This window comes from Leishmania mexicana, chromosome 24, assembly GCF_000234665.1.
Source record: "Leishmania mexicana MHOM/GT/2001/U1103 complete genome, chromosome 24".
NCBI classification, from domain to species: Eukaryota; Euglenozoa; class Kinetoplastea; order Trypanosomatida; family Trypanosomatidae; genus Leishmania; species Leishmania mexicana.
In genome coordinates this window covers 758,291-774,250 of record NC_018328.1, presented here as the reverse complement: position 1 = coordinate 774,250, position 15,960 = coordinate 758,291, and the positions used below count along the sequence as shown (strand labels likewise).

Here is a 15,960-nt window from a genome sequence, read left to right as displayed (position 1 = left end):
TCGGCCCTCCTCCGGGCCGCCTCTCTTCTCTGTCCTTGGGCACTTGTGTGTGTGTGTGTGTGTGTCGGTGAGCAAGGATGGCGAGCGACCTGAGAAAAGGGGGTCGGAGGGGGGATTGTGTCTCACAGCTTCGCTTTCGCCTCCCCGCCCTCCCTTTATCGCTATCCTTCTCAGACACACAGACACTCGCAGCTGTGGTGTGCGCGTAATACCCGCTATTGCTTTCTCTCTCCCTCTCCGTTGCCTCAACAGCCAACCAAGTATACGGAACAATGGACAACCTCAACCGCAGGCCGCACTCCTCTCTCTCTGCCTCTCTCTTGCTGACAGGCATCCTTCATGCGCCCGGCGTCGCTCCGCCTCCTCCCTGCTTCACCATATGACCCTCCGCCCCTCTCTCTCCACACCCAACCACACACATATATATATTACATACACATAACACACTCATCCACGCTCATGTGCGTGCACGCACTCCAACACCGAACACACATCGCAGAATCCCTCAACGCCAACCGTAACCAAGCAAGTATTCATTTTATTAGTTTGTCTCATTACCCAAATCAGCCGAAACGCCCCTTCCCCCTCCTCCTCCCCGCCCCGCCTCCTCCACACAGCTGAACCCCAGAAAGTAACAAGAAATGATGCGCAACACCTGTCTTAGCCTGGCGGGCGTCAGCGGCATGGCCGTCTACGCCCCGTACTGCCGCGTGGACCTCGAACAGTGGTGCAAGTGGACTGGTAACAGCTGGGACAAGGTGTCGAGCGTCGTCGGGCAGTCCTTCCGCATTACGAACCACAACGAGAACGCGTACACCATGGCCGCTAACGCTGTGCTCCGACTGATTGTGAACAACAATATCGACCCCACCAAGATCGGCTTCCTCGGCCTCGGCACGGAGAGCTCGTCCGACAACTCGGCGGGCGCCATCATTGTGAAGGGCATGGTGGATAAGGGTCTGCGCGCCATGAATATGCCGGCCATCTCGCGCCACTGCGAGGTGCCTGAGTTCAAGCACGCCTGCCTGGCCGGCGTGTACGCGATGGAGAGCGCCACCCGCTTTGTCAAAGCCGACGGCAAGGACCGCATGGCGATCGCTGTGGCGTCCGACATTGCCGAGTACGCGCTGGGCTCCACGGGCGAGCAGACGCAGGGCGCCGGTGCCACCGCCATGGTGCTCGAGCACGACCCGAAGCTGTTTGAAGTGCAGCTGCAGCACAGCGGCTCCGCTTCGGACTACCGTGGCCCTGACTTCCGTAAGCCGCACCGCCGCCACTTCATGAACCTGGAAGAGTACACGAAGAGCTCTGCCAACGGCAAGATGGCGGACTTCCCGGTCTTCTCCGGCCCCTACAGCACTCTCGTGTACCAGGAGGAGGTAACAGTCGCGGTGGAGCACATGCTGGAGCGCCTGCAGCAGTCACCGGGCAAGTACTACGACGACGTCGCTGCCCTCTTCTTCCATCGCCCGTACAACATGATGCCCATCCAGGCCATGTCGTTCCTGTACGCCCGCGGCCTTGCCCGCGCCACCTCCGAGGAGCACAAGGCTTACTTCGCAGAGCTGTGCAAGCAGGGCAAAGCCGACCCCGCAGCTGTGGTGAAGGAGCTCGACGTGAACCCGCACTACTTTCAGCAGATCGAGAGCGGCGCAGAGCCGAAGGACGCATTCCCGGCAACCGGTAAAGTTGCGAAGGTGCTGCGCAAGGACAAGAAGTTCATTGACCTGCTGGAGAAGAAGATGAGCATGGGCAGCCCAGCCATGGGCAACTTCGGCAACCTGTACACGGCTTCCCTGCCCTGCTGGCTGGCGGCCGGCTTCGAGGAGGCCTACACCCGCAAGCTTGACATCACCGGCAAGCCTATGGTGATGGTGGGCTACGGCTCCGGCGATGCGAGCATGTCGATCCCCATCTTGCCCGTGCCCGGCTGGGAGAACGCTGCTGCCAACATCAACGTCAGCAAGGCCCTCGAGAATCCCGTGAACCTGGACAAGGCTCAGTACGAGGCTCTCCACACTGGCGCCGAGAAGAACGATCTGGTGACAGACAGACGCAAGATGGAGTTTATCATTGACCGCCTTGGCAACCGCAACGAGGCCGCCTTTCAGGATGTCGGTATCGAGTACTACCGCTACATCCAGTGAGCTATCCAGATGACATCACATCTGGGTGAAAACGGGAGAGCGGAAAGGGGGGCGATGACAGAGTTGCTGCGCGGTGGTGCGGCAGCCGTGTCGAACACGACGCGGGTAAGAGCGATTACGCCAAGCGTGAGAGAAGAGACTTCGCGAAGGGCGAAGAACCGAAGGGAGAAGGGGTGGGCGAGGGGGACGCTCCAGCCTCGACATCGGTGCGTACGCGTCATATAAGAGGGGAGGGGCAACTCGACCCCCCCCCCCACAGGACCTATCCACCCCAAGACTGCTCGTGGACCTGTTAAGGCGTGTGCCCCAGCCTCTCATGGTGCCTTTCCACCCCCTCCTCTTCTCTCGTGTACTCTCCGGAGTGGGAAGTGGGGCGAGGACGTGGAAGGGAGAGGGAGGAAGAGGTGGCGCTGATCCCAGATCTTGTCGCGGGTGGCTCTTTGGTGATCGATGTCACCTTCCCCTGCTGCTCCGTTGGCGTCGCTCGGCGGCGTGGGCTCACCCACTTGCTTGGGGTGCAAGTGGATTACGTGTGTGCCTCCATCTGCGAGGCCCCTAAAGAGGGAGGAGGAGATGCGATGGACGCAAGAGGGGGGCGAGGACGGACGTGTGGAGCAAGCGATGGAGATGTTAGAGAAGTGTGCGCAGCTTACAGGAAGGTCGAGGGAATCGGCGGTGGGAGTCGTTCTGTGGACGCTTGCTGACGCTGTAAGGCGATGGGGTTGGAGGTGGCGGTGGCAGAACACCGCCCACGTTAATCCATCCAACTACAGCGGCAAGCCGTCATCAACCTCGCCACCTCGCCCGTCATTCCGCACGCTCGCAACGCTACCTCCTTCCATCCCTCACCGCCACCACCTCTCCCTCACACCCTTCCCCTACGTAGACGCGAATGAAGAAAACGTCATATATTGCGTGTGCGTCTGTGTACGTGCGCGCCCTTCTTCATTGTGGTGCCCCTGCAGTGCTTGAGCTCTTTCGCCTGCGTGTTGTGGCCTCGATTTACCCTCCCCCTCCCCCTCTCCCTATCTCTGTGCGGGCGTGTGTGCGTGTGTGTCTCGCTTACTCCCTCTCTCTCTCGTCGAGGAACACCCTTTTGTTTCTCTTCTTGCCGCCTCGCCGTCACCAGCATCCACCCCCTCCACACCATTTTTTCTCTGTTCCATAGAGACGTTTCTCGAACACACTGTCTCCAGGCCCCACCACACCATAGTACGCTGCTGTTTGGACCGCTCCACCCAGCTCTTCTCTGTCCCGCATTGTGTGCTTGGGCTTTCGCGCGTGTGTGTGATCCACCTGGCTCTCCTCCCTGCACAATATGCGTCGTCCCTTCCGCACTTGGTTCTCCCTCTATCCTTTTCTGTGCGCGTTCGTCCGTGTTTTGTGCGGTCGTTGGTGCCCCACGCGTCGCTGTGCAATGTAGTGCACCGCAACACCTGGGGCCCATATGCGCCTCTGTCGCTGCATCACCCCCCCCCTCTTGAAGCCCGCACGATAATCGATGAATATGCGAGGCGCACACCCACACAACACGCACCCACACCCGCACAACACACCCAGACAGACAAATCGCATTTCTCCCGTCTGCTCTGTCCTGCGAAAAAAATGTAAACGGGCATTGCCTCGATTTTCTCTGCACTCGCTTCTCATCCTTTCCCTCGCGTTTCTCTTCGTTTCAAGTCTTACATGCAACCTCACTTGCCCCCTCCCCTCCCACGCCCACACCCAAACACCCACCCTGGCTGTCTGACCGCCTCCGCAACACCAACAGCCGAAGAAATGACAGACGAATGACAGCGTCTTATCTTTAATTATTTTTCTATCTTTGTATGTTTCCCTTCCTGTCCTGTGCGCCCCTCCTCTCCCCCTGCCTCTCCCTTCTAAATCTCTCCATCGCTGTCTGTCGTCCCTCTCGACTCGGGCTCACTCGTCGGCGGTGTCTTTCCTTTCCGTTGCGTTGCTGTTGATGCGCCCTGCCCCGTCTCCCCTGTCGTTGCGCTGCCTATATTTTCCTCCCTGTGTTGTACACACCCCACCCGACCTCGCTTGCTTATTTCTTGCGCCTTAACCGCTCGTGGCGCCCCACCACCATCTCCATCGCGCGCTCTTCCCCCCCCCCGACTTCACACGCGCGCATACATACATATGCTCCACTCGCCCGCACTGTGAGGTGAGGTGTGGGTATGTGTGAGGAGGAGGGGGAGGGGGGAGGTGTCGCCGATCGTTGTGTCCCCACCCCCTCTCTCCCACACACACACACACACACGGCTTGATAGACGCGAGGACCCCTGAGAATCGGAGGCGAGAGAGGAGAATCGGTGACAGACAAAGAGACAAAACAAAGAAGCGCAAGAGAAAGGTCTGGGGCGCCTCTGCCGTACTCGTCATGGCAAGAAAGGCATCCAAAGGCGGAAGGGGAACGAGCAGCATCGCGACACCACCGTGAGAGGCGGGGCTGTACGCATGTGCAAGCCGTCGTGGGTGTGTATGTCTGACGCATCCTGCAGCGGAATGCTGGCCATGTCTCGCTCCTCTTCTCTTTCCGTTCCTTAGCTGAGCCGTAGGCCCACAACGGCGCAACGAAACCTCAGCAGGGCAGTGGATGTCGTGTAGGAGATAAGGGAGAGGATGGGTGAGGTGCTAAGGGTGAGCCTTTCTCTCCACGTCTCCAGCGCACGGCGGGTGATTTCCCTCTTCATCACTGCTTCTTCTTGCCCTCGTCACGTCCTCCACACATACACACGAATATCGAAAAGGGTCTCTGCATCTCCGCGGCACCATTGGCGACTCTACTCCCACCTCCGTTGCTCCCGCGTCCTTATCATTCGAATCCGCAGGCAGACACCAGCCACAGACAGTGGAAAACCCTTTGCTCTCTTTTTACTGGTCACATGTCCGCCATCGCGAGTGCAGCAGCAGCTGCTGCTGCCGCCGCATCGCCGCGTCCACCATCGTCCGCGCTCTACACAGAACGGCTCTTCTACGCGGCGTTGAAGCAAGGGAACCCGTCAGAGGCGCGGGTGGAGGCGTTGACGGCGTTGGCGCTCCGGCACCTCTCGAAGTCTGCCGAGACATGGGCGGCGCTGCGCAAGGCGCTGATGGAGCAGTCCGATCTCGACGCGGCGCCGAACCGCACCCTGTGGTACGTACTCGACGCACTCATAAAGCACGCCCCGCACGTGTTTGTGCCCCTGGTCGCCCCACGCCTGCTCGAGTACACCATCCAGCAACTGCCGTGGGAGCTGGCGGGGCACCGCGGTCAGACATTGCTGTGGTTTGAGGCTCTTGTGCTGTCGTGGGAGAAGGTGCTGCCGCAGCGGCTCTATAGCGCCGTCCGCCAGCACGCCGTGCAGTCAAGGAGCGGGGCAGAGCTGCACGATCTTCTCGAGGCTGCTGAGAACTCGGTTGACGACGGCACGTTGGCCTCCCCGGCAGACCTACAGAAATTGCGTGACGCGTGGGATGCTGTGCAGTACATGGGCGAACAGGAGGCTGGCAAGTCTGTTTTCCATGCGCGCCCCATCGCTGCCGCGGTCGTAGTGGAGGATGAGGATGGAAACAGTTCCTCGTCCCCATCGGCACCCCTGAGCAGGCTGTACGCGATGCCAACCGGCAACAAAGGCCGCACAGCAGGGGCAAGTACCTTAGGCGCCGATAGCGCGAATACGCAGCAGCAGCAGGAGGAGGACGAGTACACGCCAGACTTTGTTGAAGGCGCCAAACCGCGCGAGCTACCAAAGCTGGATCTTCCGAAGCTGAAGCGGCGACGAGAGGGGCGACGCAGACCTCGTGAAGATGACCTCGGCATGTGAGGAGGTCACCAGGCCACCGTGCGTGGGGCGTCTGTCTCTCCCTCTCGTGCTGATTTCCCTGCGGGAGGAAAGTGGGCATATAGCGTGTCCGCCATCACCACGGCAACACGACAGACTGCGGCAGTGACACGCCGCAAGGGCGGTGCCTGCTTAGCCGGTGAGAAGAGACAACGAAAAGAAAACGAAACACGAGAGAATCCACGTGGACATCTCTGTAGTGCTGTGGCGCGTACGTTTTCTGCAGGGCATGGCGTGTCTCCGATGTGCTCGACCTGTCACGTCCTGCGCACTGACGCTTCTCTCCATCTTCCCCTCTCCTCGCAACGCTCCTCAACACTTCTGTACCGTACCTCTTTTACACCCCGACCTCGTCTTTCTCCTCTCTCCGGCCGTCATGTGTACACACGTGCACGCCACATGTTTCCTCCGATAACACCACGAACATGGCGCCACCGCTCAGCTTCCCCCCTCCCCTCCCCTCTCCTCCCTCGCCCGCGCAGCTATTTCTCTGTCTGTCTTTCCCTTCTGTTCTCATTTTCATCCGTGGCTTGGAAGTCCACTCGTATACACACACGCATACACCCCTGCGCTTGTGTGCAAGAGGGGGAGAGCGCCATCACCACCACCACCACCACCCTTACTGTAGTGGGCCGCATCACACACCTTTCTCTCTGCTTTCCCTGCCCCTTCCGCCAACGTCGCTGCTCGAGTGCTGATGCCTCGTCCGACGCCGCCGTTTCGGCACTGGTCGCTGGTAAACTGCCCCTCGGAGGACTCGCCGCTAGGCCGCATCGGTCACTCCTTCTGCGCCAACGCCGATGGCAGCAAGGCGTACGTCTACGGCGGCGTGAACGACACGGACAGCGTGTCCATCTACCTGGACGACTTGTGGCAGTACGACGTGATCAACAAGCGATGGAAGGAGATTGAGCTGCGAGGCGAAAAGCAGCACCCGCGCGCGTTCCACACCGCAGTTTGGTATGGCACATGCATGTACATCTTTGGTGGCTGCAACGGCCGCGGTCGGTTCAACAAGCTCTTCTACATTAGCGAGGATGGCGACTGCCACCCTGTCGTCGTGCGAGGGGCGCTCATCCCAATGACTCGCTACTGCCACAGCGCCGTTGTGTTTGGGAATACCATGTACATCTTCGGAGGCAAGTGCGGCGGGCGCAACAGCAACAAGCGGCTGCAGGACCTGTACCGCTGCGACTTGAGCGATCCGGAGTGGAAGGAATGCAACCAGCTTGGCACGATCCCACCGCCGCGCTCTGCCCATACTGCGATGACGTACGAGCGCACCATGATTGTTTTCGGTGGCCGAAACAGCGGCGGCGAGTGCTGCGAAGACTTTTTCGTCTATTCATTCGACACCTCGATGTGGCGGCGCATTGACCTGCCGCAGGTGCCGATGTTTGGCCGTGCCCGTAATAGCGCCGCTGTGCACTACGGCAACATCATCGTCTTCGGTGGCTGGAATGGCAAAAAGAAGTTGAACGACTTGTTCATCTACAACGTGGAGGCGAACACGTTTGAGTTCATGTACGACATCGACCGCGAGTATCCGTCGCGTCGCGAGTGCCACGTGGCCGTAGTATGCCGCAACACCATGGTGGTGTTTGGTGGCCGCTTCCGCGGCCACTTCATGAACGACACGACGGAACTGTACCTTGGCAGCAAGACAGGCGTCGATAGCATGCGTGATTGGCTCATCATGGCGGACCCTCAGCTCACCGGGTTGGCAACGCACCTCCCGCTGCACCACTTTGCGGCTCTCAAGGCACACAAGGACTACGTCGTTCCAGAGCTGCCAGAGGAGCCTATGTGGCCGCTTATAGGGCATACACCCTAATCTGTGCAGATAGGCGTCGGTATGTGTGCATGTGTTGGTCTGATGTGCACGGACGTGGATGTGCGTGTGCGACGTGTGCGAGTGCTCCGCTTGCACGGTCTGTGTTCCTCTCCTCTTCCCCTCTCCCCATATCGCTACCTCACTGCTTGATAGGGATAGTACTGGTGCCCGTGCTTGCGGCTTGCTCTTACCTTATCACCTTTCTCTGCCTTGCACGCCCGTGCGCGCCAAAGACAAGACACGGCAACAACAGCTGAAAAGGGAAGACGGGAAACAATGCGGCCGTGACGGGCCCCGATGACGGCAGCGGAGGAGGTGATGTGCAACAGACAGACACGCCTGCATGAGAGCCACCAATGCTGTAGTTCTGGTGACTCCCCCCCCCCCCCACACACACGCACACAAACAACGGAGGAAACAGAAGACGGTAGCGGAGAGAAAACGGCGGACTGAAAGGGAGTCTTTTCGGGCGTTTTCGCCCCCTCCTCCTCCCCTCCGCTCCCGCTCTTCTTCTTGTTCGCCTCGCAGACGTGCGCTTGATTGCCGACAACGAAGCCGAGGTTCACCGAACTGCCCCTGTGGGCGTGTCTGACTCGTCCCGTTCCCTAACAGACTGTCTTTGTCGCGGTGTTGCTGTGCTGTCGTCCCACACTCTCCATGCCTCCCCCCCCCTCTTCTACCCTCCACGCACACACGCCTCCCTTCCTCTCGCCCCCTACATTGGTGTCATTGAACCCTTCTCGTGTGTATGAAAAGTAGTGAAGAGTCGCAACCATGGGCATCGTCCGCAGCCGCCTGCATAAGCGCAAGATCACCGGTGGAAAGACCAAGATCCACCGGAAGCGCATGAAGGCCGAGCTGGGTCGCCTTCCCGCGAACACCCGCCTTGGCGCCCGCCGCGTGAGCCCCGTGCGTGCTCGCGGTGGCAACTTCAAGATCCGTGCCCTGCGCCTGGACACCGGCAACTTTGCCTGGGCCTCCGAGGCCATCGCGCAGCGCGTGCGTCTTCTCGACGTCGTGTACAACGCCACCTCGAACGAGCTGGTGCGTACGAAGACGCTGGTGAAGAACTGCATCGTCGCCGTGGATGCCGCGCCGTTCAAGCGCTGGTACGCCAAGCACTACGGCATTGACTTGGATGCAGGCAAGAGGAGCACCAAGGCTACCGCTGCTGCGGAGAAGAAGGGCAGGAAGTCCGCCCACGCCGCTGCTGACAAGTACGACGTGAACAAGGCCTCGCCCAAGCTTCAGCGCGAGTGGATGCGCCGCCGCCGCAACCACAGGGTTGAGAAGGTGATCGCCGATCAGCTGCGCGAGGGTCGCGTGCTCGCGCGCATAACGAGCCGCCCGGGCCAGTCCGGCCGTGCCGACGGTATCCTGCTGGAGGGCGCAGAGCTCCAGTTCTACCTGAAGCGCCTGGAGAAGAAGTAAGGTGTGCATGTACACGTGACTGAGCGTGTTCACACTGCTGCGGATGCGAATTCGCTTGTCGATGAAGCGTCGTGGCGCAGACCGCCAAACGCACTGCATCTCATGCCCATCACACCCCCATGCGTCCACCGCCTCGGATGGTCGCCTCTACCCGAGCTCCACCGTCGCCTGACGCAGCGCGCTCTCTCTGTCCTTCGCTCTTTGTTTTCTTCTTTTCATTTTTCTGAGTTTTCGTGTGCCCTCTCCGGCGTAACAGGGCGGTGCTTGAGTTTCATGCAACGGAAAAGGTTTGAAACACTCGCGGCAACTGCGGCCCCTCCCCCCTCCCCCTACCTCTTGTCTCCCTTCTCCAGCTGCCCTTTGGTGGGGCAGCGGCGAGGAGCCCGCACGTGCGTGTCTGTGTCGGAGCGGGTGTGACGAGCGACGCTGTCGATGACGACGGTGGCGCAGAGATGCAGAGCCGCATAGACACGTGCACGCACGTGTTCTCTAATGCTGAGGCGCCACCTTAAAAGAGGATCGTGGCAGATGCAGAGGGGAGGGGGCTGGGACCGCTAGAGGTTTCATCAAGGGAGCGATGGGGATCTTCTTGCCGACCACGATATTGAGCACGAGCACGATGCCGCAGATCCGGTAACGCATGCCTTGGTTTGTGTCTGCGTAGATGGATAGGGAGGAGGGCGGTTCTCTGTGCCTACCTCCTACTCACTTCACGCGCAGACACACCACTCTCACCCCCCTGTTTTTCGAACAAGCGCACATTACTGTTTGCCCGTCTCACATGCTCCTCCTCCTCCCCCATACCGCTCTCGCTGTCTCTTCTCTCCCCCTTCCCCACGGATATGGAAACACACACACACACTGCCGCCGTACCCACTCACACACAGACACACCCAACGTAGTGAAGAGTCGCAACCATGGGCATCGTCCGCAGCCGCCTGCATAAGCGCAAGATCACCGGTGGAAAGACCAAGATCCACCGGAAGCGCATGAAGGCCGAGCTGGGTCGCCTTCCCGCGAACACCCGCCTTGGCGCCCGCCGCGTGAGCCCCGTGCGTGCTCGCGGTGGCAACTTCAAGATCCGTGCCCTGCGCCTGGACACCGGCAACTTTGCCTGGGCCTCCGAGGCCATCGCGCAGCGCGTGCGTCTTCTCGACGTCGTGTACAACGCCACCTCGAACGAGCTGGTGCGTACGAAGACGCTGGTGAAGAACTGCATCGTCGCCGTGGATGCCGCGCCGTTCAAGCGCTGGTACGCCAAGCACTACGGCATTGACTTGGATGCAGGCAAGAGGAGCACCAAGGCTACCGCTGCTGCGGAGAAGAAGGGCAGGAAGTCCGCCCACGCCGCTGCTGACAAGTACGACGTGAACAAGGCCTCGCCCAAGCTTCAGCGCGAGTGGATGCGCCGCCGCCGCAACCACAGGGTTGAGAAGGTGATCGCCGATCAGCTGCGCGAGGGTCGCGTGCTCGCGCGCATAACGAGCCGCCCGGGCCAGTCCGGCCGTGCCGACGGTATCCTGCTGGAGGGCGCAGAGCTCCAGTTCTACCTGAAGCGCCTGGAGAAGAAGTAAGGTGTGCATGTACACGTGTCAGTCAGCGACAGCGCATCTTATGCTGCCGCGGCCGATGGCGATACGCACCTCTGCCCCCCCCCCCCTCTCTTACACCGTACACACCCGTCTCTCTTCCTCCCCACTCCCCCTGGCGGCGTGCGTGGTTTGGGTCTGTCCTTTTCATTTTCGCTGGTTTTCATTGTTCCCCCCTAATTTCTGCCGAAAGACACGGGAAAAGGCACGCAGCACGTCATGCCTGACAGGTGCGCATCATGGGCGGTGGTCATTGTCGCATGTCCCCTTTCTACTCGCGATGGCGTCTCGCGTGCCCTTGTTGCCCTCTCCCCACACCACCCGTCCCCGCATTCTTCCGTTCGCGGCGCCGTACTGTGGGGGGAAAGGGTATGTGAGTCTCGCACTGAAGCACACGCTCTCTCCCTTTCCCTGCGCAACCGTTAGTGAAAGGTGTGCTCACTCGACCGTTTTTTCGGTTGTGCCTCGCCGCTTGACCCCCCTCTTCTGCCTCTCCCTCTCCCTCTGCGCTGAGGCATGGATCTCGTATGGCTAGCATGTCCTCCCACTCCTCTCTTCGATCCCCCCACCCTCCCCCTCACACGTCCTCTGCCGGCTCCCATGCCTTTCTTTTCGCCACACGTGAACACATTTGCCCCGACGACGGGGTGACGCACGCGCACGCACCTCATACAGCGCATGGCATCTCAGGGCACGGCGCCCCCACTCAGTGGGCGGACGCCAAGCAGCCCCCACCTAACCCTGCCAATGCCAAGCCACGTCGCGTGGTGACAGGGCCAAGCACCTACAAGGTAGGGGAGGTCAGAGCGACGCACCACCACTAATGCCGGCGGCCAGGTCCTGGACGGGCGCTGCGTCGGAGCGACCTGCGACGGCGAGCACGCCTGTGCGCCGCCCACATGACCAGGCAGTGTGTCGGCGTGACTCGAGCGCGGCTCCGCCGGCCCTCACACTGCCCACTGGGGCGAGGGGTGCGCATGAGCCGCCGCGAAGCGGGTGGGTGGGTGGGTGGAGGGTTTGAGGCCGACGCCATGCTCCGATGGCTGAGGCGGCGCGTTGCCCTGGCGCGTGTGTCGACGGATGCTTCGCACCACGCGATGGGTGGCGTGTGACCTCACGCTGTGTGTGCGGCAGAGAAAATCGGACACACGTTGAGTAAGCGAAAACGTCGATGCTCTCGACCTCGTACGCCTGCCCGTGCCCCCTTCTTGCTCTCGCTCTTCAGCGGCTAGCACTCCTCCCTCTCTCTACCCCCGTCTCTCTGTTCCCGCGAGCCGCACCCCCCCCCACCACCACCGCAAAGCGCAACACCAGTAGCCACCCTACGCTCTCACCAGTATACCAAAGGAAAGCCTCTCTCCTCCTCTCGTTTCTCGAGCCCGTCATCACACCGTAGCACTCGCCCCCCCCGCCTTCGCCTCTCTCCGTCGCCCTCACACACAAGCACAATGGCCTCCATTGAGAAGGTGGCAAACTGCATCCGCTGCCTCGCGGCGGACATTGTCCAGGGCGGCAAGAGTGGCCACCCAGGCACGCCGATGGGCATGGCGCCGATGTCAGCGGTCCTGTGGACGGAAGTGATGAAGTACAACAGCCAGGATCCTGACTGGGTCGACCGCGACCGCTTCGTCATGTCGAACGGGCACGGCTGCGCACTGCAGTACGCCCTGCTGCACATGGCGGGCTACAACCTCACCATGGACGACCTGAAGGGATTCCGCCAAGATGGCTCCCGCACCCCTGGCCACCCCGAGCGTTTCGTGACGCCCGGGGTGGAGGTGACGACCGGGCCACTTGGCCAGGGTATTGCAAACGCGGTCGGACTGGCGATTGCCGAGGCGCACCTTGCCGCCACGTTCAACCGCCCGGGATACAACATCGTTGATCACTACACTTACGTGTACTGTGGTGACGGTTGTCTGATGGAGGGTGTGTGCCAGGAGGCGCTCTCCCTCGCCGGCCACCTCGCCCTGGAGAAGCTCATCGTCATCTATGACAGCAACTACATCTCCATCGACGGCTCGACAAGCCTCTCCTTCACGGAACAGTGCCACCAGAAGTACGTGGCCATGGGTTTCCACGTGATCGAGGTCAAAAACGGTGACACTGACTACGAGGGCCTGCGCAAGGCACTGGCGGAGGCCAAGGCCACGAAGGGCAAGCCGAAGATGATTGTGCAAACCACAACGATTGGGTTCGGGTCTTCGAAGCAGGGAACGGAGAAGGTGCACGGCGCGCCGCTGGGTGAAGAGGATATCGCCAACATCAAGACAAAATTTGGCCGCGACCCGCAGAAGAAGTACGACGTCGACGACGACGTCCGCGCTGTGTTCAGGATGCACATCGATAAGTGTTCCGCGGAACAGAAGGCGTGGGAGGAACTCTTGGCGAAGTACACAGCCGCGTTCCCGGCCGAGGGTGCCGCCTTTGTGGCGCAGATGAGGGGCGAGCTGCCGTCTGGGTGGGAGGCGAAGCTCCCGACGAACTCCTCGGCCATCGCGACGCGCAAGGCGAGCGAGAACTGCCTGGCTGTGCTCTTCCCGGCCATCCCGGCTCTCATGGGCGGATCGGCTGACCTCACGCCGAGCAACCTGACGCGCCCCGCGTCGGCAAACTTGGTGGACTTCTCGTCGAGCAGCAAGGAGGGTCGCTACATTCGCTTCGGTGTCCGTGAACATGCCATGTGCGCCATCCTCAACGGTCTCGACGCCCATGATGGTATCATCCCGTTCGGCGGCACCTTCCTCAACTTCATCGGCTACGCCCTTGGTGCAGTGCGCCTCGCCGCGATTTCTCACCACCGCGTCATCTACGTGGCGACACACGACAGCATCGGCGTTGGCGAGGACGGGCCAACCCACCAGCCTGTCGAGTTGGTGGCTGCCCTGCGTGCCATGCCAAACCTGCAGGTGATACGTCCTAGCGACCAGACAGAGACGAGCGGTGCGTGGGCTGTTGCACTGTCTAGTATTCACACTCCAACGGTTCTGTGTCTGAGCCGCCAGAACACCGAGCCGCAGTCGGGGTCGAGCATCGAGGGTGTGAGGCACGGCGCCTACTCGGTGGTGGATGTGCCCGACCTGCAGCTCGTGATCGTGGCGAGCGGCTCGGAGGTGTCGCTGGCGGTGGATGCTGCCAAAGCGCTCTCGGGTGAGCTGCGCGTAAGGGTCGTGTCGATGCCGTGCCAGGAGCTCTTCGACGCACAACCGGATACGTACCGCCAGGCTGTGCTCCCCGCGGGTGTGCCGGTGGTGTCGGTGGAGGCGTACGTCAGTTTTGGCTGGGAGAAATACTCCCATGCGCACGTGGGCATGTCCGGCTTCGGTGCCTCGGCCCCGGCGGGTGTGCTATACAAGAAGTTTGGAATTACCGTCGAGGAAGTGGTGAGGACGGGCCGTGAGTTGGCCAAGCGCTTCCCCGATGGCACGGCGCCGCTCAAGAACTCTTCATTCAGCAAGATGTAAGGTGAGCCGGTGCTCCGAAACGTGAGGAATGACACCGGAAGAGGCGGGCAGGGAAGAGGGCGGATGGGGGAGGAAGATGGTTGCTGGCGATGGCGGCCCCGCTTGCCCCTGACCTCTCTCTCCCCTTATAGAAACTCTCTACCGTGGGCGCCATGGTCGACTACACGCACAAAACAACGCGTACATGTTATGCATGCCGATGCAACGTAGTATGTCGGTGCCCGTTCGCACACACGTGTGCGTGTGTTGGTCTATCGTCGTCCCCACCCCTACCCCCTCCTCCTCTGCCGCTCGCCGGTCACGGCTTGTTGCTATGTCTCCTTGTCTATTTCCCCTTGTTGGGGCTGGTGCTGGATTGATTTTTCCTCCTCTGTTATGATCTTGCCTTGACTTGTGCGTGTCTCCCTCCCTCTCTGACACTCTACCCACCCACCCCACTTCTTGCCGCCTCTTCACTTTCTCTGGTGTGCTTCGTCCGGGGCGCGTTGGGGGGATGCATGAGTGACGTGGACACCTTATTTTATGCTTCGTCTTTCTTTTCATCAGTGCGGGAGTCGAACTGCATGATGCATGCTCGCGTTGTGCGCCGGTATCGGAAGGGCAAGGAAGTCCTATTGTGCCCGTGGCAGCGCCATGGGCGTGCGGCTGCGTGTGCGTGAGCAGGTGTGTCAAGGTCTACTGAGGCGCACACTCACACGCGTTCGCGCACACACAGACGCACGCCAGCGACGAACCAACGGGTGCCGGCGCGATGGAGTGGGTGAAGGTGTTTCCTCGCCTTCAGCAGAGAGGCCCTGCTCTCTGCCTGCCTCCCTCCCGCAGCCCTCCTCTCTCGCCCCTTTTTCCCTTTTATCTGACTTTCTTATCCCATGTACTGATGAGCGCGGCCCGCTGCGCAGACCCCCCCCCCCCAGCACACCCTGCACGCACGATCCCCTCTTCCTGCCCAAGCACCAATCAACCCTCCCCCTTTCCCTCCCCTCCCCTTCCGGCGTCAGGCCTCTCACGCACGACGTGGTGGCGTTACGGCGCTGCATGTGCGTTCTGTGGCTTGTTTTTCTGTTTAGCACGCTGTCGCTGTGTCGGTTCTGGACACGGCACTCCTGTCTTGCGCGTTCGTCTCTCTGAGCCCGCGTCTGTTGTCTGCATTGCCTGCGGGCCATCACGGCTGCTGCTGCGGAGTGCGAGCTCAAGAGAAAAGGTAGAAACGAGAAGGGTAACGGAGTCGCACACAGAGAGACACGATGACGTGAGGATGCACACTGGCGCATGCATGCGTCCGGCACAGGGGTTATACGGAGAAGCAAGCACGCAGGCGCGCAGCTGGGATTTCGGGAATACGCCCATGATGGTGTCTTGTATGGACAGAGAGAGGGGAGGAGGGAAGGGAAGAGGGGAGAGCGAAACAACGATGGTAACGATAGCGAGGAATAAAGGGAGTGGGGGGAGGTAGGGTAGCGACAGACGGCGCGCGTCGCCACCTCCACCTCTGTTCCCTTCTTGTATTTTTCTCCCTTTTTCGGCGGTTCGCCTCCTCCCTCTCATCCGTCTCCCCCCCCCTTTTCCTTCATTTCTTTCTGGATGACTGTGACTTTCCCGGTGATGCGACGTCCACTACACACCACACACACTCGAGATACGAAAAAAGGGAGGAGGGGAAAAAAA

At 60.8% G+C, this 15,960-nt stretch overlaps 6 protein-coding genes across 6 annotated transcripts; all 6 read left to right on the top strand.

Annotated features, from left to right (window-relative positions):
• Nucleotides 1-641: 641 nt before the first annotated feature.
• On the top strand, nt 642-2,147 carry LMXM_24_2110 (conserved hypothetical protein; the record flags this gene model as incomplete). The annotated part of the gene is made up of 1 exon (XM_003875980.1): nt 642-2,147. The coding sequence occupies one exon, from the start codon at nt 642-644 to the stop codon at nt 2,145-2,147; it is 1,506 nt and encodes a 501-aa protein (XP_003876029.1).
• Nucleotides 2,148-5,038: 2,891 nt separating this feature from the next.
• Nucleotides 5,039-5,959, top strand: LMXM_24_2100 (conserved hypothetical protein; the record flags this gene model as incomplete). The annotated part of the gene is made up of 1 exon (XM_003875979.1): nt 5,039-5,959. The coding sequence occupies one exon, from the start codon at nt 5,039-5,041 to the stop codon at nt 5,957-5,959; it is 921 nt and encodes a 306-aa protein (XP_003876028.1).
• Nucleotides 5,960-6,674: 715 nt separating this feature from the next.
• Nucleotides 6,675-7,811, top strand: LMXM_24_2090 (conserved hypothetical protein; the record flags this gene model as incomplete). Its single annotated transcript, XM_003875978.1, has 1 exon — nt 6,675-7,811. One exon carries the CDS (start codon nt 6,675-6,677, stop codon nt 7,809-7,811), a length of 1,137 nt encoding a protein of 378 aa, XP_003876027.1.
• A 774-nt stretch (nt 7,812-8,585) lies between these two features.
• Nucleotides 8,586-9,242, top strand: LMXM_24_2080 (putative 40S ribosomal protein S8; the record flags this gene model as incomplete). Its single annotated transcript, XM_003875977.1, has 1 exon — nt 8,586-9,242. One exon carries the CDS (start codon nt 8,586-8,588, stop codon nt 9,240-9,242), a length of 657 nt encoding a protein of 218 aa, XP_003876026.1.
• A 917-nt stretch (nt 9,243-10,159) lies between these two features.
• LMXM_24_2070 (putative 40S ribosomal protein S8) lies at nt 10,160-10,816 on the top strand (the record flags this gene model as incomplete). The annotated part of the gene is made up of 1 exon (XM_003875976.1): nt 10,160-10,816. One exon carries the CDS (start codon nt 10,160-10,162, stop codon nt 10,814-10,816), a length of 657 nt encoding a protein of 218 aa, XP_003876025.1.
• A 1,463-nt stretch (nt 10,817-12,279) lies between these two features.
• LMXM_24_2060 (putative transketolase) lies at nt 12,280-14,295 on the top strand (the record flags this gene model as incomplete). Its single annotated transcript, XM_003875975.1, has 1 exon — nt 12,280-14,295. One exon carries the CDS (start codon nt 12,280-12,282, stop codon nt 14,293-14,295), a length of 2,016 nt encoding a protein of 671 aa, XP_003876024.1.
• Between the last annotated feature and the right edge of the window lie 1,665 nt (nt 14,296-15,960).